The sequence below is a fragment of the Staurois parvus genome, unplaced genomic scaffold (genome assembly GCF_062004578.1).
Source record: "Staurois parvus isolate SC_StPar_1 unplaced genomic scaffold, SC_StPar_1.0 ptg000608l, whole genome shotgun sequence".
Lineage (NCBI taxonomy): Eukaryota > Metazoa > Chordata > Amphibia > Anura > Ranidae > Staurois > Staurois parvus.
Window position 1 is genome coordinate 12,609 of NW_028318404.1, and position 27,180 is coordinate 39,788.

Consider the following 27,180-nt stretch of genomic DNA (forward strand, 5'->3'; position numbering starts at 1 on the left):
AATAAAAACTATATACGGTTTTATGCTATGGGATCCTCTCTTCTCTTGACATTTTACTTCCCCAAGTTGCACAGCTTTCATTGGAGTGGATTTTAAAGGGGTTTGCCCCACGAGCACTGTTGACCATTCTAGAGATATTTGGTCACCAACGAAGGGTGAGTGTGAGTCCATGTGGGGCACAGAAGCACTGTCAAATGGAGCACCTTATTACTATTTGAGTACTGGCACTTTTGCACTAATTGGGACATTACATATCAGTTTATTTTTTAGGACTGCCTTTATTTTTATGTTATCATAACTGTTGAGAATTGGTTAATACATGTGACATGCGCAGTGGAGGATTTGTTATGGAATATGCACTGTGGTTTATGCATGTTTATAATTGCAGAAGTCACTGATACATGTATATAGAGTGGTTTGCCTTTGAATTGTTTTTAACCTGAGTGCAGAGTTACTTGTTTATTTTTTAGCCTGCTGTTGGCTGATTCTGGGTCACAGGAGTGCACTTGTGTTCTCCAGAAGAGAAGTATGGTCAAAAAAGCTTTGGCCATACTTCTGTACAAAAAAAACTGTAATTTGAGAAATATATAGACCACCACTTTAGTGTGTCCTAAAAATGCTAGTTGATTTTACGTAAACCAGCTTGTTTGCTTACATTAGTAGGAAATACTCTGAGTCATTGGGAGGAGTATGCAGACAGTATCATTGAGAGGAGTATGCAGAAAGTATCATTGACTTTTCTCCCACTTTTGTTACTTGCATACATTTCTGTGCCTTGACATAGAGTGTATAAATATTGGGGGATCAGCATAGCAGCCAGGCAACTGAGATTTTCAAATAAGATCAGACATTTTTTGCTATGTACTTGAATAGCCACAAAGGATTGTGTGCACCAGATTCCTTTGCAAACTCTGTTATTATCATGTAAAAGTATCGGTGACATCATCACTACTTGCACATAGTCTATACAGGGAGCAGAGCTGTGGGATGATCTCAGCAGGCCCCACCCACTACAGGGCACCTGCAGAAAACTACAGGAGGGGGCGGAGACTAGACCAGTCAGAGGCAAAGTACAGGAGTTATTTTACTGTATGTGAGATAACTGCACAGAACAGGAAGAATACACAGAGAACACCAAGATTTAAATATGAATACACACTTCTCTTGTATTTATATATTATTTGTTTAGCTCACATTGCAGATCTAAAAGAAAAACCTTTGATCAGTGTGACCTAATACATTGAGAATCCGTATTTCTTTTATGAAATAAGAAGACAGACTTTTTTTTTTTTACAGAAACATATTTTATTCAACGCTCTGACAGGTATCACAGCTAAACACCAGCACCAAGAACGTCTTTCCCCAAACCAAGCTCCTTTTCATGCAGAGATACAGAACCAGCTGCCAACTGACATCCAATCACTTCCCCGGCATCTTTGTTCTACTAAAGACTGAGAATCACATGGAAGCACAATGGCTTACATATCTCCAAGGTGTATATTTAAGATCTCATATATATATATTTAGAATTATTTATAATATATTTATATAAGGATATGCCACTACCACAGACATAAGTTCCTTAATGTAACAGAAGATGATATTTGACATTTTTATTCATACCAATAATCACATTTGAGATGCGTGTAGCACAACCATTGTACAACAGAAGAGACAGTGTGGGAAGTGTCACACTCCAAGACAGAACAAGCTAGGAAGCAGGCAACGGTTTGAGCCCAGGGAGGCTTACAGATCATAGTGAGGCTTAGGACTCTCTGGCCTTGATGGGCTAACTCGAGTGGCTCTAATCGTAGTCATGGAAAGAAAGAAAGGGGAGGAAAAAGATCAGTCAGACATATATCAGTTTTAAAAGGTACAATATTCAACAGGTAATGTGTAATGTCACTGGAAAAGGTGCCTTTTACAGCTCTGTGTAAGAGAACTAGTCACCATTGGGCTTATGCTAGGAGCTGAATAAACAATCTTCAATTATTAATGTGCAGGCCTGCTCACTAAATATGTAACCTACCCCCTTATTAGGTTTGTTTACATTAGAGACCATATTGGTCATAGAAAAAAAAAATTCGGATTATTCTACTCACCTATCTAGTGTCCCATGTCTCTTACTTGGGCCTCTTTTCCAGCTCTGTGGTCTCTGTAAGACTCTTCAGCATTCAACACTTCTGAGAGTATGAGATGCTTGTCCCTGTATTGTACTATGGCCATATACTTGGACCCCTATATCACCGCTGTGTCCTGTAGTGACACAGTGATTGGAGGATGGAACCACAATGTGTGTGTGTGGGGGGTGGGACATCCAGCACTCCCAGAAAAAATGAATGCCAGAGAGTGGAGGTAGGAGACAGTAGTCACTGTAGAGGCAGGAATAAATAAATGCACTTTCTTTGTTGGCAACTACATCAAGGATATTTTTTGAGGCTGGCAGGTTCTCATTAAATGATAAGTTCACCTTATTAAAATAATTCAATTCACATCTTTTTGCAGGTTAAAAAAAGTTTAGTTTTTTTTTAATTTTTAATTAGGAACCTGTGGAGCATTGCACCCGTGATCAGCAGATCATGGGTGCAATGCAGGATTTCTGCAAACTGTCAGTGTAAGCGGTCTGCTTGTACCTCGTATGGTGACACAGTTACTGAATTACAGGAAGGATCAATGAACTACTTATAGTGCTCATCAGTGCCCTGGACACCGACAAACAGATATTACTCCAGCATAACAAAAGGAGTTGTATCATTTATAGAGCCCTGCTGCGATCCAGTTACCAGTCCACCATATCCAGAGAGGGAAGCACCTGTAAGCAGGCCTCTGTACCCACCTATTCCATAAAGGGACCTCTGGCCAGCTGGATCTATCCACATCCTCCGAGGGCTCATATCCTTATCATCTTGAGGGAGAATCACCTTGAGTTCCAGTCCGGACCTATGCCTGTGAAGGGGATCCCTGTTGATTTAGACACTGCATAATTAAATTACGCTTCTGGTGAGTACGTAATTCTTACCTTACCACTGGGAGCACCACCACTGGATTGAAGTTGTATATCACAATATCTTCATTATATAGACTGTCACTAATTTATGGTTTTAATATTAGGGGCATTTTTCATATTTACTTCATTTAATTTGTTGATCAGCGCTGCACATATTCTTACAGTGCCATGGTAGTTCATTGAGAACTTCAAGCTGTCAGTTACAAAGTCACATAGTTGGTAAGATTCAAAAAGGACAGCAGTCTAGAAAGTCCAACGTGTGTGAGCGTGCGTGCGCGCTCATGTAGAATACATCACTTCCTGTATACTGTTTGTTAAGATATTTGTCCATAGGTTTTTTTAAAAACCTTGCTGCTGACACTACTGATTGTGGAGTGGGTTCCACATCCATACCATCCTGACAGTAAAACGCTCCCTACGCAGCCTCTCAGTGGCTGGGCCTTGACGCTGAGCGGCCGCCTATTTGCGTGCCATTTGAAAACACATGTGCTGAGAGAGCACGCCCTGCGCGCTCCCAGCACATATGTCGGTGTCTCATGGAAAGGTTCCAATCTCCCCTTGCGATCGGGATCTTTTCCAATCATATGACCGCCGTGATTCGCTGTCACATGACCCTGAAACCCCACCTGGCGTCTGAAACCCCTTAAAGGGTCGGGAGGCGCTGGCGTGAAGAGGTTAAACCATTTCATTGTGTGGCCCCGTGTCTTCTTACACTCCTTGTGGCTGAATAGTTTAATCCCTACGGTAGAATCACTTTGAGGTATTTGTGTATCGCCATTATATCTCCTCTCAAGAGTCTCTTCTACAGGGAGAATAGGTTTAGTGTTTGTAATTCTTCGTAACTGAGGTCCTCCAGCCCCCTTATTAACTACGTTTTTCTCTGGACACTCTCCAGCTCCAGCACACCCTTCCTAAGAATTGGTGACCAGAACTAGATGGCATACCCCAGATGTGGGTGAACCAGAGTTTTATAAAGTGGCAGTTTTATCTCTGGAGTAAATTCTCTTTTTCATGCATGCTAATATTCTGCTTGCTTTACTTGCTGCAGCTTGGCATTGCGTGCCATTGCTGAGCCTGTCATCTACTAAATCCCCAGATCTCTTCCATCCTGGATTCCCCCAAGGATCTCCGCCTAGCGCGTAGCTTGTGTTTAAATTTTTAGCCCCCAAGTGCACTACTTTACATTTTTCAACATTAAATCTCATTTGCCATGTTGCTGCTCATGCCATTATTTTATCAAAGCCTTCTTGTAAGGGTTTTATATCTTGCTGTGAAGTTATTGCCCTACTTAGCTTTGTATTATCAGCAAACACTGATATTGAGCTATATATACCAAACTCTAATATTTATGAGAAAATTAAACAGGATCTGTCTTGGGACCAATTCTTCGGGTACCCCACTTACCACTTCTTACCAGTCTGGGTGCTATTTACCAACACCCATAGTTGTCGTTCTTCCATTCACAGAACTCTTTGAATGATGTGGTCGGGTGGTCAGAGCCCCAAACTGCTGCATTTCTTTTGTGACTGAAGGTGCAGGGAGAAAATACCTGGCTTGCTGTCACAGAGAGGGGGGGGGATTGGGGCTGAGAGTTGCAGGAATGGGATCATGTTGCATGTTCCACCCTAAAAACGAGTGGAACATGTAGCATTTTCCTGAAGGTGAACTTATCGTTTAAGTCTGACTCTTCATCTTAAGATATAGAGGTCAACTGACAGTGGCTGCCCTGTCAACTACCTGACCTCATGCACTTTCTCCAAGCCTCTGAGAGTGCATCTCAGTGTCAAATAACTCATATTTATAGTTAAAAGGAATGTAAACAACTACAGATTTGTTACCTGATACTGTTATGCTTACTCTGAACTTGTAAGAAAGTACGACGGGACAGAAACTGTCAAATCTCAGGTGAGCTCAGGTTCTCCAGCTGAAAAAGCATTGTTATAATAACTTAAGACTGAGAATTCAGATTCTGGCATAAGCTGCACATGGCCGGTTCTCTTTAAGCTGCCCATGTGTGGACTTCTCCAGCATGGTTCCAAGTGAATATACATCAGCATTGGTTTTCAGCTATGGCCAAATGTCATAGAGGGTCTAAAATGACTGCTGTCTGCTTATACTTGGTTATGTATGGATTCATTTATAATAGCAGAAGTCTGATGCCTATACCAACCAACCAAATGTCACAACAGCTACAATCTGAATGGCTACTATGGGCAACAGCTTGCCTTCATAAAGGAGTCCCACAGTCATTCATTTACCATATATGCTTAGATTTAGTACTTTACTAACACTTCTAAAATACATTCAAGATACCAGAAAGACAGATAAAATAATTATCAGTTATCGGGAGGATAAGGATTTGTGATTTGCACCTGATCCCCAACTCACCTACCACATTGGAAACAATGGGGCAGATGGGGATTTATATGATCATAAAAAATGTTTGTAAGTAAGTTTAAGCCATTTAAATGTTAGTAAAAGCCCAGAAACATGACATGCGTTCAGCTTCCTCTTAGAGCTCAGAATCCTGGTGCCTGAATATTTCCAGCAGTTTCCATGACGAAGAGCCTGGCCCCATCTATCAGCCAATAGTGAAGCATGGCAGTGGGCAGGTCTTGGCTCTTGATCATGGGAGATAATTAAGATGCACGTTACAAAGCATTCAGGGATTGTGTGCGCTCCAGTTATTGATTGCTAAACTGACATGTAGGCACTTGGAGGTGCACACTGTTCATGTATTTGGTGCTTCACCAACTTTTACCCAACATCAGGAAGAATAATTTTGGGGGCTGAGTAGGCATTGTGTCATAACACACAGGTAGATTTGTAATGCAAAGTACATCAACCAGAGCAGATTATCTTTTGACATTAAGATATACTGCTCATGTACCTTGCTAATATTACATATTTATTTGTTTTTTCAAAATGTCTTTCAGGTTCAGGTAGCAATTGTGTAGGCTGAGTCAGCCAGAGGCCTACCGATCCAGTAAGGCTTTGTAGCTGCAGTATAAAGCCAGGCTAAGAACGGCCATCACCTCCATTGCATAGGAGACAAGTACACTGTGAGCAGTAATCAAGAGTAAGAAATGCATTTTTCTGTCTTTACCAGCGAGTTATACTATTTTCCATGATAATCTTTTAAAATACATAAAATAAAGTGTACAACAGAATAACATGAGACAGAATGAGGTGAATCAGTTTCAGAAGCTGGTGGAACAATGGGCAGTGGCATTTGGGAAAAGCAAGAAAAATAAAATCTATATATATATATTTGACCAGACATTTCAGGTGTTTTTAACATCACAATATGGAGCAGCAAGGGACAATACTACACATCTGTACAATACAATACATAGTGACACTGAGCCAGTGTTTACAACACAGTGAAGTAGAGGGGACGTTTTCACCATGCCTGGAAGAGGTGTGATGGGGGCTGGGAGGAAGGGTGGTAGGGAGAAAGCTGTATTCGGCAGCCAGGCCTCCATTAATTAATCTAAGAGGGACGGGTCGGCAGGTCGGATAATGGTGGGTCGTGTAGGTGAAGCGGGAGCCTTCCTGCTGGATGAAAGTAGAAATAAAAACAGACAAGAAAACACAGAGCATGATTAGCATCATTCATGACGTGGGACAGTCAGCCCAAAATCCCTTGTCAACTGGAGCCATTTTTGTTTCATACATTTTCCTGGATTAGGTATTTGTAGTTTTATACTTTAGTCAAAATGGCTTTCTGAAGAAGAAAAAAAAATCCATAAAAACAATTTGACTGTGTTCTCATCTTAGATTTTATGCTGAGACCTATAATGCTTCTCAAGGCCTGTATATGAGCTCTTATTAGATGTTCTGGGTTTTTATTTACACTTAAAGTATAAATAAAGGCAAAACGTTTTATTTTTCATTTTGGATAGAGTAACCCCTCTCAGTTTTTTACCATCTGTGTCCAACTGGGGAGATTTCCCTTCACTTCCTGTCCCCATAGCCAAACAGGAGGAGAGTGGAAATTCCTGTGGGTCAGAGCATTTTCTTTCTATTAGTGTTCTGATGCCAACTTAAAATTTGGGATTTACTTTTATTTTCAATGATAATCGTAAACTGGACAAATAGGGTGAATCTCCCTAACGGGGCACTTATAGCAATAAAAACCTGACAGGGGTTCCAATCCCTCTCCACTCTATCAAAAAAAAAAAAAAAAAAGTTTTGCCTTTTAGTGACATTTTAAAGCAGCAATACTGATACAATTATGTTTTAAGGCAAATTTAACCACTTGCCCTCCACAGGATTTACCCCCTTCCTGACCAGGCTATTTTTTGCGAGATGGCGCTGCGTTACTTTAACAATTGTGCAGTCATGCAACACTGCACCCAAATGAAATTTGCATCCTTTTTGTCCCACAAATGGAGCTTTCTTTTGGTGGTATTTGATTGCATTTGCAGTTGGTCTTTTTTTCTTTATAGCGCCAAAAATAACAATTTTGAGAGAAAACATTTTTTACTTTTTGCTATTAAACATGTCCAGTAAAAAAATTTTTAAAAATCTAATTTCGTCATAAATTTAGGTCAAAATGTATTCTGCTACATGTCTGTGCTAAAAAAAAAAAATAAAAAAAATCCCAATACATGTAAATTAATTGGTTTCTGTGAAAGTTAGTGTTTACAAGTGGCGGTATAAATGCTGGAATTTTAAAAAAAAATATTTTTTTTACTAGTATTGGTGGCGATCTACTTATAGTGGGACTGCAGTGGCCCTTCTGACACTGGGGGGGAAACTGACTTGGTGTCACTGACATCCCCAGTGACACCATTACAGTGATCAATGCTTATAAAAAGCCCTGACACTGTACTAATGGCACTGGGTAAGAAGGGGTTAACATCTGTGGCAATGAAAGGGTTAACTGTGCGCTGTTTCACTACTTGAGCTGTGTGTGTGCTTCACTGTAAGCACACAGCTTTGTGTGGCCCTGCTACGCAAAGCCATATAAAGCAATGTGCAGGAACTAACAGGGGACAGATCTGTGGTGTTTATACACAGGTCTCTCCCCCGTCAGAGATACTCTGCAATCAACGGCCGGGACCCGATGATTGACAGCCAAGGCCATGAATGGCAGTGCGGATTAGGGTTGCCCATGCATCTGGAACTGCAAAATCACGTATATATACACGTGTTTTTGCGCTCCCGTGCTGCCCTGTAGCAGTATTTCTGCTATATGGTGGTGTGGAACTGGTTAAGTAATGTCCTAAAACAGGTCAAAGTACCCTTAAAGTGTATCTAACCTCCCAAAAAACTAACGTTTATTTATTGCAGTTTACCAGCCATTAGATATGATGGCTGCATTAGTTGGCTTTTTCAGGCTTTTTCTCCTTTTTCACCTGGTAATCCTGCAGATAACACACTTCCTTTTCCTGGGTAACTGCCCTCATCTACTATATTGATGTAGGGAGCCCTGGTTGTTGCCCAAACTGGACTTCAAACATGTCTTTCTTCATTAATTTTCATTTGGGTTAGTAGTTTACACAAATAATATACCACTGCTTTTTGCTTTCAGGTTAGCTCACCGGAAGTGGTGAGGACACTGCATTACTAACAAGATCAACAGGTATTTTCTATACTTGCTGAAAATCTTTTTGAGTTTAGTTATGCTTTAAAAACCACTATATTCCTTCATATCCCTCAGATTTTACTAGTGATTACAGCCTTTTCACACTGATGTGCTACTGATGTGTTCCCATTGACATACAATGGAAGGCGCCCTTTTGAAAAACTGCACTAAAGATACAGCATGCAGGACCAGTTAAAGCACAGAGCACTTGTGTGAACAGTTACATAGGAGTTAATGGAGGATAGTTTTCATGCGCTTTTGTTGCCCTGGAAAAGAGTAGCAAAAGCACACCAATGTGAAAGGGAGTTACATGTTGGGCCACTATGAGAAAAAATAAAACTTTTTGGTTAAAAAGAAGTCACGCTGCTTATCTGACAGGAACCTAAATGGTGGCATTAAAAAGGTAGCAGAAGGCAACAGCTTGTCCAATGTCAGAAACTGCTCTTTGCAAAAAACCTCAAAACATGATACTAGATGAGGCATGTTTTCAGACTTGGTGCCCGTATTTGTACCTGCAGCTTTGGCACTGGACATGCTGTGGCATTCTGTCACCTGCCTGTGGAGTGCACTGAAGAATACTGGTGGTGTTGGGAATGAAAGCAAGCCTCTATTATTATACCAGTTGCAAAAGTCTAAAAACGATCTGACAGAGGATTTGTGGCATCAAAGTCTTGTGATATTTTTCTTCTCCAGATGTAGTCCTAAAGTCTAACTCTAGATAAAATTATGTTTTTAGTTTTGGGGGAAGTAGATTAGATTTCTAGTAGGTTTTTATTTACATCTGTTACCCCATTGGGCAGATTTTCCTTCGCTTCCTGTCCCTGTGACACCTGTCCATCAGATGGGGGAGATGCAATTTTTCCATAAAAAGGAAGGCAATGAGAATGCTAAGAACATTGTCAGATGTTCTAACCCTATTACCTCTACAAAAACTGCCAGAGGCACTACTGTCCCTTCCCCGCTCTTTCTATAACAAAATACCTGGAGATGGCCTTTCTCAGTTTTTGAATTGGCAGCAAAATTCAAGAGTGGAAATTTCAAGACCAGAACCCTTAAGCTCCACCACCTCAGGTGAAATTACTTGAATAATGCCACTTTAGTTTCTCAACACAAATGGCCGGTTAACTTCAAGAGAGCTTTACGCTCATCAGGTTTAGGTGGGCTGACTGTGTGATTAACACAGAGCAAGCATAACGTCACTTCTAATAAAGGCATGCAGCAACTGACACAAAAGGTGTACGTAATATGAATGTTTTGAGGGAATGTTCATTGCAGGAGTGAGACATGAAGGGAAGGAAGCTGCCAGGAGATTAGCAGGAGTAGTAAACAGTTTCACATAGAAGGTAAGTGAAAACCAGTCCGAGTTGCCAGGCACAATGTTTATTTAAACAAGCTGTACAGATCAATACTCAAAAGTAATAGAAAGAAAATGAAGAGTGAATATGAAGGAAGGAAGGAGGGTGGACATTTCAGGATCGGCCAGGAACAAGAGCCATCAGGGGTGATAGGAGAGGACAAAGGAACATCATCCAACCCAAGACCACCTTTCAGAGCACAACCTAGTTCTACATATTCAAAATCATGTCATAGTTTTAACATGTTATAGAATGTGAATAGACCCCTATCACTGTTGTCCAGTAAGAAATTAACATTCCTTCTGAAAGATGGCAAAGAATGTGCAGTTTGAGGTGAGGAAACAATAGGTTAGCAAGTTACTACAGATGACCAATGATGGGGTTAATCAGGACTCTCATCAACCTTCTGGTGCTAGGGAAGCCTTCCAGCAGTTGCTTAGTACCTGCTTACTGTGTGTACTGTTAAAATGTTCACAATATTGTCAAAGCACTTTTAGTGTTACTATTTTATGGTTCTTGTGGGTTTGCACTAGATGAGGGTCTGGTGTAAGTGATGGACGACTTTAACGTAAAGGAAACATGTTATGACAGAAGCGTAGTGGCTGTCACTGCTGACCTTTCCTCTTGAAATTGATAGTTTCCTGGTTCCCTTGTAAATGCACTAGCTTCAAGACTTTCAAATCATCAAAATGGAACAGCTATGCAGATCAGAATTTCTGCCATTCATGAGCTATATATTTATTCTAGGTCAGAGGCTTAGAAAGTACTGGAAACTGTGAATGTAGACAACAGCCAGCAACTAGCATTTTTAGAAGGTGAGGCTAGCAATAACAGCCTCCATCTTTCATTCATGACAGGTTACTTTTAATGTGGATGAAAAAAATGTGAGGAAAATATTTTTGACTGGATAGTTTGCTGTTTATCATTCTTGACCATTATTTTTAAGTTAACTACTAGATTGTGCAAGGAATTGATAAAATGATTTAGGGCAGCAGTGTTACCCTTCATGTGGAAAATCTACTGGTCTGATTGGATATTTTAATTTAGGAACTGCATTTAAATAAATTAAATATAGCCAACATATTTTCCTGATTCTAGTTAGACTGGTAAGAGTTTAGAACCTGTCAGTTGTTTTAGTCCATCTTGTGAGGGGACAACGGAGGACATATAAGTCTCCTCAAAACCTCTGGGGTTAGGTGAGGGCAAGGGAGGCCATAGACTATGCCACCTGTGATTGCAGAAAAGAAAACTGCTCGATTCTCCCATAATCAAAGTTGAAAGGGGAATCCCTCCTTTGGGGGGGGGGGGGGTTGCAGACAGCCGTCCCTGCCAGGAGAACAAAGTGATTACTGCTAGTGGCTAAAGCTGCAGGCAATGATTGCATGTTAAAAAAATCTGTCATGGTGGTTGTACCCGAGTTATACAACAATTGAATTGGGTACAATCAGTCTATAGATGGTTTTAATCTCAGCCGGTCCATGCTAACAGGCTGAACAGTTTATGCCATTTATCTCTGATACAGGAATATTGGCTAATGGATAACAGTATCCGCACTGCATAATACTCTGATCTCAAAAGCCCTAGTCCTGTCAGATTTTTGTATTTGTCTGTGCCCCCTCCCCATCCCCCAGGGATAATTTAGAAATTCCAAATTTACACTTGTCACCAGAACAAGAAAAAAAAAACATTACATTTTCCAATAGGGACGCTCTGGTGACAACTGCCCTCACCTCTGAGGTTTAACACTCCCCTCCACAATCTAAAACAAAAAAATGTTTTGGCTTTTAACCAAGGTATACACCAGTAGGTTGAAAAAACAAAACAAAACAAAACACCTCACAGGTCCCCATATCCATACAAGCAATTTAGATGCAGGGATCTGTCCCACTGCACTATTTTATTGTCTCCCGTCAGACTACAACGATCAGCTGATCAAAATGCTTTTTTTCCCAGCAGGACTGTTCAACAGAAGCTGGATGTTAGACCGGTTTCTGTTGAACAGACAGTGTAATGAATTTGCTGCTGAATTTTGGTAAGTGTATATTCTTTTTCACTCTGTAAAGAGTAGTGTTGCGGGATGGATAACCATGTTAACACGTATGTTTGCAGTGTTCATCGAATATGATATAACTGAATCTTAACATTCCAAAACCGCTCTCGGGTGCCTGGTAAATACAGAATATTGGAACATGAGTACAAAAAACAAAACTCTAATCCTAAAATGCTTGAAAATAATTTTAAACTTCATCTTTAGCTTGGAAAGTCTACACAGTGCTTCTATTTACTGGGAATTGTAAAGTAATATCTGGTCTATAAAGCCATCTTGTAGCTGACATATGGAGTATTGTATGAAGAGATCTTGGCCCTTTCAGTTAGGACATGCAGTATATCAGATTTATGAGCCACTATTCAGTGAAACATTCTCTGCTTTTAAACACCTTTACCCTGCCATCCTTGTTAGCATAGGATAATCACCCCAGTCATTAAAAAATTAGAACTCAGAATTTATTTAAGATGGGAGGATTTATAACATTTTTGATTATTGCATATAGTATATATAAATTTGTGTATACAGGTGTGAGCTTTTCTTTCCAATAGTTTGAGAGCTCACTAGGTGATGGACCAACAAATACAGCCTATTTTATTTCACAAAATAACTAGTGTGTATTCAGGCATTCCACCCTGCGATGGGGACAGATTTATTGGGGTCCCACTCAAGGGTTATGAATCTTTGTTTACATCAGAGTGGGTTTCCTTTATTTAAATGTGTTTACTGATCCCTGGTGGAAGTGATGGATTTCTGTACACCACTGTTCTTGGACTGCGCTCTTTAATCACAATGCAAAGACTAATAATAATGTTCTGTAACCCAAAACAATCACATTTCAGCATTTAAAGGTTACTATCATCCAAACAGCTACAGTGGTAGTGGCTGACAAAGTATACTGCATTTTGCACACTGCTCTTTGCTTTATTAAACAATGAGGAATTCATGGAGGAAGGGATTGCAAAGTGGAAACCATTACGTTGTGGTGTTTCTAAAATATTTATTATGACAGGAAAACTGGCTTCTATACCAGTTACTTCAGTCATCCAATCAATTTGTATTAGACCTATACAGCACAGTGCAACACAACCAATCAGGTTTCAGATGACTGAAGTCAGATCAGGGAAAAATGTGTCAGTCATTCTTTCACTGCTGATTTTCTAACACCACCATAAAAAATAACCTTAATATACATTGGTTTAAACCTGGATTTGAAGTAGCTGGTAGGTGATACCATGAACAAAATTGCCTGGCAACAGGGCAAGAAACAGTAAATGGGTGGGAACATGTGCACCAAACACATGAAGATCACATGACTAAGGAGAGGAGGCACACAAGTCACATGACTGGAAATGCGAGACATACCGTGACGAGTGTTCCTCATGGGTCACTGATAGTTATTCTGAAAAATAACATGAAGTCAGAGGCTAAGAGCAGCCACAGCCAAAAGCATGTAAGGGGCATGTATGCATACACAGAATTATGGCTGACTGTGCACATATAAATATATATACAAGCATACATTAACACACAGCCACAGCTTGACTGTTCCAGGTAATCAAAATGGAAACAAGTTCATGCATAGAAACACACACGCATCCCAATCTGACTTTAAAAGGTCATACATGAATAAAATATATATGTGAACATGTTTATGGTACTTAGAAGGGAGATGCAAGAGAATTCACCTGCTTCTGTACATGGCACTGTTGAATCAGAAAAATGCCCAGAGAGTAAACCCAATGTCCGCTTATTTTACAGTCTTACTGAATAAGACTGAGAAGATTTTGAAAACACCATTTATAGGGCAATACTGCGCAGAATATCCCAGTAACTAATTAAAGCAGTATTAAACCCAAAAGCAAGCATTTACCAGTTCTTAGATGTATTATATCTGTATTAGTTTCCTTTTTTAGAGTTTTTCTTCTATTTTCATCTGGTGACCCAGTTAGTCTGTTCTTTTTCAGAAGCACAAGATCTCCAGCAGAATGTACCAGTTTACATGGATGAGAGAGACATTTACCACTGGCAGGGGTAATTTGGATGATCAACTTTTATTTTTTTTTATCACACAAAATCTTTGCTGTAACTGATTATAAAGTGGGAGCTGGAGTGTGGCTTCAATTTATTATATTTAAATCAGCTGGTACATTTAACACTCCCTCCCCCCCTCAGACTGATGCTGCTGTCGGCCGTGTCCTGTGCTTATTCCTTTAGAGTTGTCTCATTAATACAGGGGGTGTGTTACTGGATCTCCAGGTGAAAACAGAGGAACAAAGCCAAAGATAAGAAAACTGATGCAGCCACCACTTTTAATGATTGCTAAGCTGCAATGTAATACATTTTTGTTTTTGGATTTAATACTGCTTTAAAATCTGCTTTCCGTTGCTTAACAGCACTACACCTCTGAACAGTTATCTTTAATTGCTTGCTGCACAGTATCACTTTTTAAATAAGCATGCCTTCTTTATGAACCAACCACATAGCCCCTCCCATACTCAGCCATTTTCAAACTTTCATTCTACAACTACCTTTTATTCCAGTGCAAGCTTGATTCTGGTTACTGGGAGCAATACAAGCATTTTGTAAGTGATAAACCGTGATAAATAAAGCACCATGAGGACATACATTGCAGTCTATGCCATCTAGCTTGTGAGGAATACATTTACTCAGCACCTAGGATAACTGTGAATCACACATACAGAACATATGCACACATAAACAGTCATGCAGAATTAATACTCGGGTATATTTCTATAGAAACAGAAGCCAAGGCACACAAAATAATTGATTGACCTGGTGCAGTATACAAAAAAAAACCCATAAACAGACATACACCCATAGGAGGGCACACAAAATATCAATGAACCTCAATAATCCTTCGAGAATCACCTTTCAATTGCAGATAGATAAAATCCATTACTGTTGTGGACTAGTAAAAATGTACTTTTTGGCAATGTTAGTAAAACAGATGTAATCAATAGTCCTACCAGAGCTGGATTGAATGGGGACTTAGGAATAAATGATAACACTGGACACAATGACAGTATTATGATAGTTTTAAGGTACAGGTGTACCTCGGTTTATGAATGCCTCAGTTAACGTAATTTTTGGTTTATAAATGAAAATCCCTTGAAAATAATGTCTCGGTTTACGAATTTTTTTCGCAATACGAAGCGTATGTCGGTGCTGATTTTTTAAATGCAATTGCCGGCAATTTTTTTCTTCACTATCGCTCACAGGATCAGCTGTCACTTTCCCCAGAGTTAAAGCAAACCTAGTTTATTTCTCTAAGTTAAAAGAAACCATAAGAAATATTTCTTTCTTTTAGCTGGGGGGAAAGTGACAGCTAAATTTCTGAGCTATAGTGAAGAAAAAAAAAGCGGTAATTACATTTAAAAACTAGCACCATAATAAATGGAAAAAAAATGGCGTGGGGTTCCCCCCAAAATCCATATCAGACCCTTATCCAAGCATTCAGCCCGGCAGGTCAGGAAAGGGGAGGAGATGAGTGAGCACCCCCCCCCCAAACCATACCAGGCCACATGCCCTCAACATGGGGGAGTGTTTTGGGGCACAAAGTGTAGTGTGCAAAAAAGACAGAACACGGTCTTTGACAAGTCCTTTATTAAAAGAAAAAACTAAGAGAATGTCCCCCCGTTGGGGGCATGTGGCCTGGTATGGTTCAGGAGGGGGGCGCTTGTCCCCGTCCCCCACCTTACCTGACCTGCTGGGCTGTATGCTCCCATAAGGGTCTGGTATGGATTTTGGGGGAGAGCCCCCCAACCTTTTTTTTTTTTTTTCATTTTGGTGTGGAAGTTCCCCTCAAAATCCATACCATACTTGAAGGGCTTGGTATGGATTGGAGGGGGGACCCCACGCCGTTTTTTTTAATTGCCGGCAATTCTTTTACTTCCAGCTGTCAGTGGGGAACACCTAAAATACCGCATGACTTGATAAAATAACTCATGCGGTATTTTAGTAGCGTTTACTTTTTTCTGACCTGCAAAACTGATTGTTTTTTTAATGCATTCCTATGGGAAACGGCGTTTCGGTTTACAAATTTTTCGCTATACGAAAAGTCCTGCATAACCAATTAAATTCAAAAGGCGAGACATTACTGTATTTTGGAAAGTTGATATAAATCACCAGTATCTCATTTACATAAGTTTGTTGGACAGCCCATTCCAAAACCATGGGCATTAATATGATGTTGTGCATCCTTTGTGTCTATAACAGCCTCTACCTCAATGGGAAAGATTTTCACAAGATTTTAGACTTGGTCTTTGGGAATTTGTGCTTACTGAGCCAAAAGGGCATTTCTGAGGTTAGGTACTGATGTTTGGCACCAGGACTTAACTTACGAAGTGTGTTCCAATTCATCATAAAGTTGTTCAGTAGGGTTGAGGTCAGAGTTCGATGTATGCCACTTGAGTTCCTCTAAACTAAAATCATCAAACCATGTCTTCATGGAGGTGGCTTTGTAGACAAGGGCACAGCCATGCTGAAACAGAAAAGGGCCTTCCCCAAAATGTTGCCTCAATGTCGGAAGTGCACAAATGCCTAAATGTCTTGGTATGCTGTAAAATTAACAACACCCCTTCTCTGGAAACACTGAAAATCTGTTATTTAGCAGAGTTTTCCATACTTTTGACTATAAAGTATACATGCACACAAAGTTGAAGGCTAAGTTTGCCTTTTGACTATGCAGACAAGGTTCCTCGGTAGGTTGGAAAAACAAAAAAAGAAGCAGTTCTGTAAAATAAGGTTGTTTGGCTTACCTGTAAATTCGCTCCTTTAAGTCTTAACCACAGGGCTATGCAGATTACACATTGACAAATAGAATTGTGGAACAGCTCATATGACTCCTCCCACTCCCAGCAATTCCCAGTTTTGTAGCCATGAGAAGAAAACGCCAGGACAGAAGAGGGAGTGTCCTGTGTTCTGTACTGTAGTCCAAAAAAAAGGATTTTACAGGTAAGTCAAAATCCTTATTTCTTAATCTTACAGTAAAGAAAACAGGCATCTTCAATGCTTAACCATGGGGTGGGCAAAAAGCAAACAAGGCTAATAGGGACCCAGGTCGCAAACTCAAATAGTGTCTTGAAAAACACAGAGACCTGAAAAAAATGTGTGAGCCGAGGACCAGGTGGGTGGCCTTGCAAATTTGGGAACACCTGGTGCTGCAAAGCCCTGGCAGCACTGACTGACCAAGCTGAGTGAGCCTTAATTGTAAAGGGGGAAACCCTTCACACTACAAGCTTTACTAATAACCTGCTTAATCCACCAAGAAAAAGTGGATTGAGACACAGGGTGCCCTCTGCAGGCAGTACAAAAATAATTATCCAATTGATAGAGGCTGCAGCCGAGAAATAAACCCACACCATATCTAAACCGTAAAGGGAAAGGTAGGTGTTCGGTGCAGTGTCCTCATTAAGGTGGAAGAACCACCTTGTCCCTAGGAAGAACAAGGTAAGGCTCCTTACAAGATGAGGCTGACAATTACCAGGCCCATCTCACTGATGTAACAGCCATGAGAAAAGCCAACTTAGTAAGATCTTACTAAGTAAGATCAGTGATAGGAATCTAAATTGGGCTTAAAGGAGTCTTCTGAAGAGATGACAAGACTAGATTAAGATCCAAAAGGGGACACTGGGGATTAAAATGAAGTGTTGCTACCCCTGAACAAAAGTTCTTGACCAATGAATGGTCAAAGATCTCTAAGAAAAAAAAAACAGGGTCATAACTTGACCCTTGAGGGTACTTAAGGTCAATCCAGACCAGACTGGAGAAAAGCCAGGATACATAATATAGAGTATTGTCAAGGGTGGAACTCCTTTCCTTGGGAAGTAAGCCGTGAAAGATCTTTTGAGAGCTTGATTTTTTACCCTTCTGAAGCATAGGGATAATGGAGTCAAAGACCCTGCTCCCCCAGGACCTGGACTTCAACAGCCTCATCATCAAAGCCAGCATGAAGCAGGTTGGTAGACCACCTCTTGAGACAGTAGGTCAGGTCAGTTGGGAAGTGCCCCACTGAGCATCAAAGCAGTCAGTGAATGCTCAAGTATTAGGCCAGTACTGAGCCAGTTCTGTGCCACCAGGATAACTGGAACACTCTGCACCTCCTCTCTGCAAAGCAGCCAAGGAATAATCTGTACCAGAGGATAGGCATAAAATCAAGTAAAACCAATCCAAGATCATCCGGGCATCCACTGTGAGGGCCAGAAGATCCTTTCTGTCCCCAAGACTCCTCCCCAGCCCAATGGGTTGGCACCCATGAAGAGAACCATCCAGTTAATAGGAGAAAGGACTTCCCCAATTATAGTGCAGAGATGGATAGCCACCAGGTTAGCAATGTCCAAAGACTGAAGAAGTCTGCCCCACATAGTCAGCACTGAGCTGCAGAAGCCTGGAGTAAAAGTGGGCAAACATCACTGCCTTGAAGGAGGTCACCATTAGGCCCAGTAATCTCATGCAAAAGCAGACCGAAGGAAGCTTCTTTATGCTCCTTTTCTGACTCTGCTTTAAGGATCAATACCCCTTCTTGGGGAAGACATAGCCAGACCTAGGCAAAGTCAAGGACTAGAGATGGGACAGATCAAAAACCAACTTTTGGAGATTGAAGACCCACCCGAGGGTTGTTGGGCATTAGCAGAGAGGGTGTGTTTGGGATGCTCCTTTAGGAGGAGGCCATCCAGATATCCCAGAGAGTCCCTGAAAGCACAGCAATACCAGGATCAGGGGTAGCATTATGGTGAAGACCCATGGGGGCCACAGATAGGCCAAAGGGAAGATCCACAAACTGGAAGTGCTGCTTACCCACCAAAAATTGGAGGAAAATGGGGACATGTAAATACGCATTTTTGATGCCATTGGATGTCATGAACTGTCCTTTTAGGCATTGATAAATGACAGACCAGGCTGATTCCATTTGGAACTTTTGTACCTGCAACAGGTGAGAACTTTCACATTCAGGATGAGGTAAAAACGCCCCATTAGTTCTGAAACCGTAAAATAAAATAGATTGGAAGAAAATCCCTAAACAATTTGTCTGAGGGAACCGGAACAATCAATTCTGAAGAGTGAAGTTGCTAAAAAGCAGTGGGAGGATCCTGCAATCTCAACAAAGAAGATGATTGAGGGTATGAAGCAGTGAGGAGGTAAGCATTGAAATTCCAGTCTGTACGTACTAGGACACCCCACTTCAGACCTAAGGATTCAAAATGCCCTGACTTAAGGTGGCCATAGAGACCAGCAGGCATCCCTTAACTTGCAGAAGAGGGGGCACCCCCTTATTGTTTGGCAGACTTGGTTGGCTTAGACATCTAGGATTTGCAATGGAATTGAGAAAAGAACTGGGAAGCGGAAGTCTGAAAGGGATGAAAAGAATTCTTCTGAAATGTGGGAATGGCTGATTTTGCCCTGGGCACCTTTACGTTCCTCTTGCTATGTAGGTACATGTTCTCCCCATGTGTGACTACCGAGACCATTTCTGTAGACCTATTTTGCAACCACAACATCCTGTGCATCTGGACTGATGTAAGAACTAGGCGAAAATTTTGGTAGAGTCCATCAACTTGTCTATACAGTAGTGCAAAGCCACCAGGGGGAGTAGCTCCACTTTTTGAAGCACTAAAGGATGTGACTGGTTTGACCTTGGGTTGGGCACAATGTGCTTAGCCCGAACCCGCATGGTCTGGTAATCAGCAATAGATACCATACGGTAGGTTGCATAGCCTCCTTGAAAGAGCACAGGAGGCTTTAAGGAGGGGCTCCAAACTCTTGCCCATGGGCTCTTTAAAGATAGGGACATCCTCAACGGGCACATTAAAGAATTGTAGACCCACATCCACCACTAGAACTTCCTGCTGTTTGTGGCATACTACTGCAAAAACCACTTCACAGGAGAATACATTTAGATAGGCCAGTGTTAGTCCTTGTACAGAACATCCTGTACCAATGGATTGACTGGAAAACTTTTTGGAGGAGGTGGTGTTCAGATAAGTGGGCATCATGTTCACCATAACCGTAATGGTTATCTTCAGCTTGGGGGACACTGGCCAATTGACCTTCCTCCCTGAAGGAGTTCTCTGACTCCAAAGATTGTTCCTCTACTTCTTCATGTCTCTCCCTCCTTGACATCTGGTAGCAATGCTTCTTTGATGGCTGAGTCTGACAATGACTCAGAAGGGGATGCAGACTGTCGACACTTACACATTTTGCACCCCGCAGTCTCAAGCAGTGCAGAGAACTTCCCCATAAGCCTGGACATAGACACTAAAAGTTCTTCTCTGGCTAAAATGATGGGGTGGGGAGTACCCAAAGGGTTAAGTGGAGACTTAAGTCTAAAGTACCTGATGCAGAGCTTCCAGAGGAACCCAGATTTAGATAGCCTTGTGCCGGCTTGTATGTCCAACTGTCCAAATTCCCTTGATCTTGATATCTGCTATATGGGTGTGGGGATCCCACAAGGGGGTAACTTGCAACCTGTGTTGCAGAGCAGAAGAGGTGCAGCTGTCCTGTGTTTTAAGACTGAAGGTGCTGGATAACCCGGCGAAGGCATACACAGAGACCAGGGCCTCCAAATGGAGAAGAAATGTGCTTGAAGCAACAGAGTGCTGGCTGTAGCAGAGCAGGTGATCAGAATGCCTCCTGGGCTGGGGAGGACTGAGGTCCTTCTCTAGAGGCAGGACTATGGACACTTTCCACCTGAATGTGTTTCAGGAGATGTTACTGTACCCCAGCAGGGGGGAAAGCATGTTGCCTCCAACAAGCAGCATACTGCTCCCAGCCTTAAGCATTTACATGTCCTGATTTCTGCCTAAGGTCCAGGGACTACCCCAAGGAATAGAGAAGGGGAGCTGTTGGGGGGGGGGGGGGGGGTACTGGATCCCACAAAGAAGGGAAATAGCCTCAGACTCACAACTCCAGGGCTCTGGGCTCCTTCTCAGGGAAGTACCACCAAGTGGAAACTCCCCACTTTGCCTGTTTTGGGAGGGCATTCCTTCTCCTACATGGAGGGGGTATTTAGAGTGTACGTCACACAGATCCAGACTGCCACTGCCCTGGACCTGTAGAGCACCCTGCAGCTAACTGCACAATGATGTACTGCTGTCCCAAGGTTGAGTACCAAACACAGGGTTCAGTGCTGGAGGCAACATTACAGGTCAGCCCACGTCTAAATATTGGGTCCAGGTACAGTCTCCAAAGCTAGGCCTGAACCTGCGGTCAGTAGCAACAATGGCTGTGGGAACAGCTGGATTGAGAAAGATTTATCAGTTTAAAGATCAGCAAGTAATCTTCTCAATCTTCCAGGCAGAATTGGGTATTATAAGCCAGAAATCTGCTCTCAGTAGAGAGAGGTCATCCTTTACCTAAGGACATTACGAAAACACTAGCGAATGCTGGAAGTGGGAGTGATTATACAGGCTTTCCCACAATTCTGTTTTCTAGTGTCCAGTCACCTGTAGGTGGCTGTATATAACCCATGGTTAACACTTAAATGAGCCTGTGTCCTGTACTGTACAATTAAGAAATATTCACTACTGTAAGCGCCGTACCTGATAACTATATGGAAGTTTTTCGTCCAGGCTTCGAGTGTGCCACAAATGGCCTAAGAGTATGGCATGTACATTAGTCAATATTTTTTTTTTAAAGCTGCTCTTTTTTTATTTTCTCTCAACATACTTGGGCCCCTTGTCTGCATATCCACTGTTTTGAAAAAGGTGAACTTAGCCTTTAAGCCTTGTTCTTTAACACCAGGCTATATCTGTTTTGGATATGGCCTTACAGAGATCATGAAAGAGTTCAATACTAATTAGGTTGACCACATATAAAACAAAATGATAGTTTGATATAGCAATGTTTTTGAGAAAAAGATCATTGCATTCAGTAAGGATTGTACTACTAGATGATTTGATCAATAAACAATTGTTCTCATCAAAAAGAAATGATAGGTTCTGGAGGAAAATCTAGCTTTAGACATACAGGTAGTATTAAAGGGTAAGTTCACCTTTTAGGGCTTATGTACACTGCAGCTTATAAACTCACGTTCAGGAGCTGTTCAGCGTTTTTTTCAGCAGCCCCTGAACTCATCCTAATGTTTTCCTATGTGTCCATGTACACATCGACGTTTACAGGCAGTTGAGTTTGCAGTCGTTTTTTTGAACGCAGAAAACTTGCGTTCAGCAGTAGATTTTATCAGCGTTTCAAATGCAAAACGTTTGTAAACGTGGCTAACCACGCTTAGAAGCTGTTTTTGACAGGTCCATATCCAGGGCACAATTCACTAAGCAGTATTGTACCGCATTCAAGTATGCGGTAGGATACCGCATAGCATTTAAAAAAAAAACCCATTTGAATCCACTAAAAAAAGGCTACTAAAATACCGCATGATTTTATCAAGTCATGCAGAATTTTAGTAGTGAAAAGCATGCATCATGTTTCAGCTGTCAGAGGGGTTCCCACTGACAGCTGAATGTAAAAGAAAGAATTGCCGGCAATTAAATAATAATTTAAAAAACCGGCGTGGGGTCCCCCCCTTTATCCATACTAAACCCTTAGGGTCTGGTATGGATTTTGAGGGGAAGCCCCACACCAAAATTAAAAAAAAAAAATGGTGTGGGGCCCCCCCCCAAATCCATACCAGACCCTTATCAGAGCATGCAGGTCAGGAAAGGGAGGGGGGGAGGGCGAGCGAGAGCCCCCCACTCCCCCCCCCGAACCATACCAGGCCACATGCCCTCAACATGGGGGGGGGGTGCTTTGGGGTCTCCTGAGGTTATTTAAAAAGCTTCTAAGCGCAAAGTACATAAACATGTTATGCAAACACAGCAAAACTGACATTTTTTAACCTACGTTTTCCAACAGTCAGATTTCATTGTTCAGAAGAGTTTTCCAAACGCCCCGTGTACATGAGCCCTTAGACAAAAATAATAAATGCACATTTTCTTGCAGGTAAAAAAAAATATGCATTTATTATTTTTGCCTACAGGAGCCTGGAAAGCATTGCACCAAGGATCAGTAGATCACTGATGCCATGCAGGTCTCCTGCAGACCTGTCAGAATATCTGCTTGCCCATACGGGATGTACAAGCAAGCAGATATTCTGTCAGGAAGCTAAAATGAACTACTACAGCGCCGTGGTAGTTCATTGAAAACTACAAGCTCACAGGGGGATCAGGAAGGAATTTTTTTCCCTGCAGGAGCAAATTGGAACATGCCTTGCTGGGTTTTTTTTCCCTTCCTCTGGATCAACTGTAGGTATAGGATTATAACTTTATTTTTTTTTTTAATGGTTAAACTTGATGGACTTTTGTCTTTTTTCAGCCAGACTAACTATGTAACAGCCAGGACTTGCAGTTTATTCATTTGTGAAGTCTGTGAATGACACGGCCGAGCTCTTTTCAAATTTGACAGATATTACAAGGAGAAGTCTGCCTGTATTATCTGTCAGAGGGAGGGGGTGGTGGTGGGTGGCAGCGGGAACATATGTTATATGCTCCACCCTAAAACCGGTGAACCTATCCTTTAAATAACTGTAGATCTGATCCTTTTAAATTCTGTTTCATCCGAACACCATCTTTTCAGACAACAGATCAGTTTGGCCAAATTAGGCAACTAATTCTTTTGAAAAATCAGTCAGCTTGATGACAATTATTTGTGGATCAGTATGATCTTCTAATTTAGGGGTCTTCAAACTTTCCAAACAAAGGGCCAGTTTACTGTACTTCAGATTTTGAGGGGCCGGACTGTGGCCAGTGGGGGTAGTAAATGCTCCATCACTGGTATCAGTGGGAGGAATAGTGACCCATTGTTGGTATTAAGGTAAGGATTAGTGATGCATCAGTGGGAAGAATGGTGCCCCACTGCTGGTGTCATTGGGAGGAATAGTGCCCCACTGCTGTTGTCACTGAAGGGAAGAGTGCCTTGTAGCTTTGGCAGGAATAGCACCTCAAGGGCCTGCTAGAGACAAGTAAAGGGTCACAGTTGGAGACCACCGTTCTAGCACAATCCGTTTCTGAAAGATACAATTTTTTCATCAAAACAATCATTGTAACAAACTATTGTATATTTATGAGTATAATCAGGATAAATTATATTTGTGGTTTTGAAAGATCATTTAAAGAGATCTGATATGAACTAATTAATTGTGGTGTCTATAGCCAACATTATTGTGATGTTCTGAGAGTTTGGGTAAGAAATGAGAAACGTATGCTGACTGCATTACCATGGTAATTGCTCATTCCACACTATGGAAACAATTGACCTTTTTTTTTTTTTGCACTTTTTAGAACTCTGACCCTAGCAAGTTTTTGATACCATGAGGACTGCAGGTGTGCCATAAGACAATTTCCTGTAGTACAGCTTCTATGAATGAAGCAGCTGTGAGGAAAGGGCAAGCATAGTTGGATACTCTTGATGACAGCATGTGACAGCTCCCACAGTTCGATTAAACCCCACCTGCCCCGTTCTCCACTCCCCCGCACCGGAGGATTACAGTGGCGGTGATGGGGGCATGGATAGAGAAGGATGCCATTACAGAAGAGGCATCGGCACAAGGGACACATCCTATTTGACTTTGGGCTTTAAGGGTCAGAAGCACCGTTAAACAGCCATACTAGAGAATGTCAAAGGCACTCTACTGGTGAGAGCTCTGTATCTTTTGTGGTGTAATCAACCTTTTTCATGCTGGGGCCTCAAACTGCCAATGTCTGTTTTTCTAGGTTACAGAAATAGATATGGCTGCTATAGAACTCAACATTGAATGAGTTGTAATTATCTAGCTACTTTACCAACATCTGGACTAGAGGCTTAGAAGCAGGGAATTGAAAATATGAGAAAATAAAAAAGTAAATTCCAAGTTACATGTGTGTAAAGCTTTCATCAGCACAGAACTTGAACACAAATCCCCTAGAGGATTTGTGACAGGAAATGTCACCATGATCACAGATGGTCTAGGTGTGAATAATGAACCTCATTCTATATACAAGATACAGGAGAAAACAGTATTGAGAATCTGGCACACTTGGTAGCTGAGAACTTTTTTTCCCCCATTTATATTTACCTAGGTGGACGTAGCATTGGTCCAATGCTGCATCTGTCCCCCACCGGCTTTAAGGGAGAGAACTCAAGGCTCACAAGACCGCTGATCTCTCACAGCTGCTCTAAGCAGAGAGTGGTGATTGTCAGTCACTGGTGTCTGCTCTGCCCCCTCCCCCCTCGCACTCATTGGAGCGCTGGGCTGTGGAGGAGGGAACGGTTGTCTCAGGCTTTCAGCGGCTTGCTGAGAGGCTGAACTAGGTGCTGCTCCAGACTCTGGGGTGGATCCCGACTTTGAAGTCAGGATTTTTCCTTAGCCTGGACCGGCTGAGTGATGTCAGCCAAAAGCAGGCTTCAGCCCAATGTCAGCTGAAAACTGGTCACAGGAGTGCAGGTCGAAATGCAGTCCTGTGATCCACAGGAGAAATAGGAGATAGATAATTGGCTGTACTTCTCCTTTAAAGTAGCTACAGCCTAAACTCTTTATTTTAGTTTTGGATAGAATGGGGAAGCATTAAACCCCATCAGGTTCTACTGCTGTCTGGGACTCTGTTGGAGAGATTTCCCCTTCCACACTGGCCTGCAGGAAAACCTTTTCCCCAGACAGGAAGAAAAGGAAAGTTTCCAACACTAACAAACACAAAATTTTAAATTAATATATTCCAGCTTACCAATCCTTTGATTGGGTGGTTGCCTTAGTTTTCTTTTTAGGTTCCCCCCCCCCCCCCATGACCATGGTGATCTGGCCAATAATACACCACCTCCTATTAGAATGCCTCCACTTTTGATGAAGGAGCACATGGGGGAGGTTTTGTCTGCAGAATTGACAGTCTGGAGAGGAGTGTGTTAGAGGCACTAGCAAATTTAAATACACTAACATGTTGAAGCCAAACTCCAGCTAATACAGTTACAGTAAATATTTTTTTTTCCTTGTGGGATAAAAGATTAAAAAAATATGAAACCTGATCATTGTAAACACTCTTGCCAATGTTAAATGGTTTGTCTCATCCCTGTAACTAAAAGAGAACTTGTTCTTTTGAAAAATAACAGACTTACTGACTGGATCACCAGATGAAAATGGAAGAAAACAAGCCTAAGAAACATTAATGCAGCTACCATACCTAAGAACTGACATGCTGCAATATGACAAATGCTTGCTTTTGGGTTTAATGCTGCTTTAAAAGTAGGGGAATAGAACCCATGTCAGTTTTTTGTTTTGCTTCCTCATTGACGATTTTCCCTAGCTTCCTGTCTGGTAAAAGGTTGTCCCCAGAACAGAAAGTAAGGGAAAATCTCTGGAGCCTTGTCTGGAGTCCCCAATCCTTCCTCACTCATCCCAAATTTAATATACAAAAGGTTTTTGCTACAGATACGTTTTAAGAATAATGTCCCGTGTTGCTCCACAGCAGTTTAATGTTGTCATTCTTCCAGTGCAGGAAAGAAACAATTGTGCTGGTTCCCATGAGGTGCACTGGCAGTTTTTATTTCAACTATACGATGACCTAAAATATGTGCATTCTGTGATAGTTTGCCCTGAGCTCATCTACAGAGCTGTATTGTCACAGGGCAAATTACCTGTTGGTCCCTTCCAAACCCTTACTGCCCGACCATGCTAAGCTCTCCCCCTCAAATGCAATTGGGCACATTAAAGGTTTGAATACTACTACTGAGAAAAGTGTGACAAGTACAGTGTTTCCCACAGTACTTAACCCATTCACTCTATGTACTGAATTAGAAATCCAACATTTTTTTTTTAATCATGAAACAGAACATAGGTCAAAGGTGTAGGTTCTTTGCTCCTATTATACTGTCCATTAGATCCAGGGACAGAAGGAGGATCCAGTGATCAGATTTGACTCTAAAGGTAACCCTAGAAGGTGCTGCCTCCCAAGAGATTCTCACTTCCAATCACGATGGGAACAACTGTCATACTCATCCTTTAGAGTAGACTAAGGCTAGGAGAGACTTGGGAGGGAGATGTAACTCTTTAAAGCAAAGGCTGCAACCACTGCCATATATCAGAAGGGAAGGTAAAGGAAAGGTATATAGAATTGAGAAGATGCAGTACAAGTAAAAGTCATTAATGAAAAGAGGATGTAATGAGGAAAGCACAGAGGTGAGGCAGCATGGATACTGT

General features: G+C 41.6%; 1 protein-coding gene across 15 annotated transcripts in view; it reads right to left on the reverse strand.

The window, feature by feature from the left end:
• Positions 1-1,066: 1,066 nt before the first annotated feature.
• DNM1 (dynamin 1) overlaps positions 1,067-27,180 on the reverse strand; it is a 224,914-nt gene continuing 198,800 nt past the window's right edge. For 5 of the 15 annotated variants that reach the window (XM_089692909.1, XM_089692905.1, XM_089692907.1 and 2 more), the window contains one exon: positions 1,067-6,565. In XM_089692909.1, coding sequence (XP_089549035.1) covers positions 6,496-6,565 — 70 coding nt within the window. In that variant the 3' untranslated portion in view covers positions 1,067-6,495. Of the gene's footprint in view, positions 6,566-13,367; positions 13,405-27,180 lie in introns of all 15 variants that reach the window. The other 10 variants (XR_016315379.1, XM_089692913.1, XR_016315377.1 and 7 more) reach the window with 5 other exon arrangements.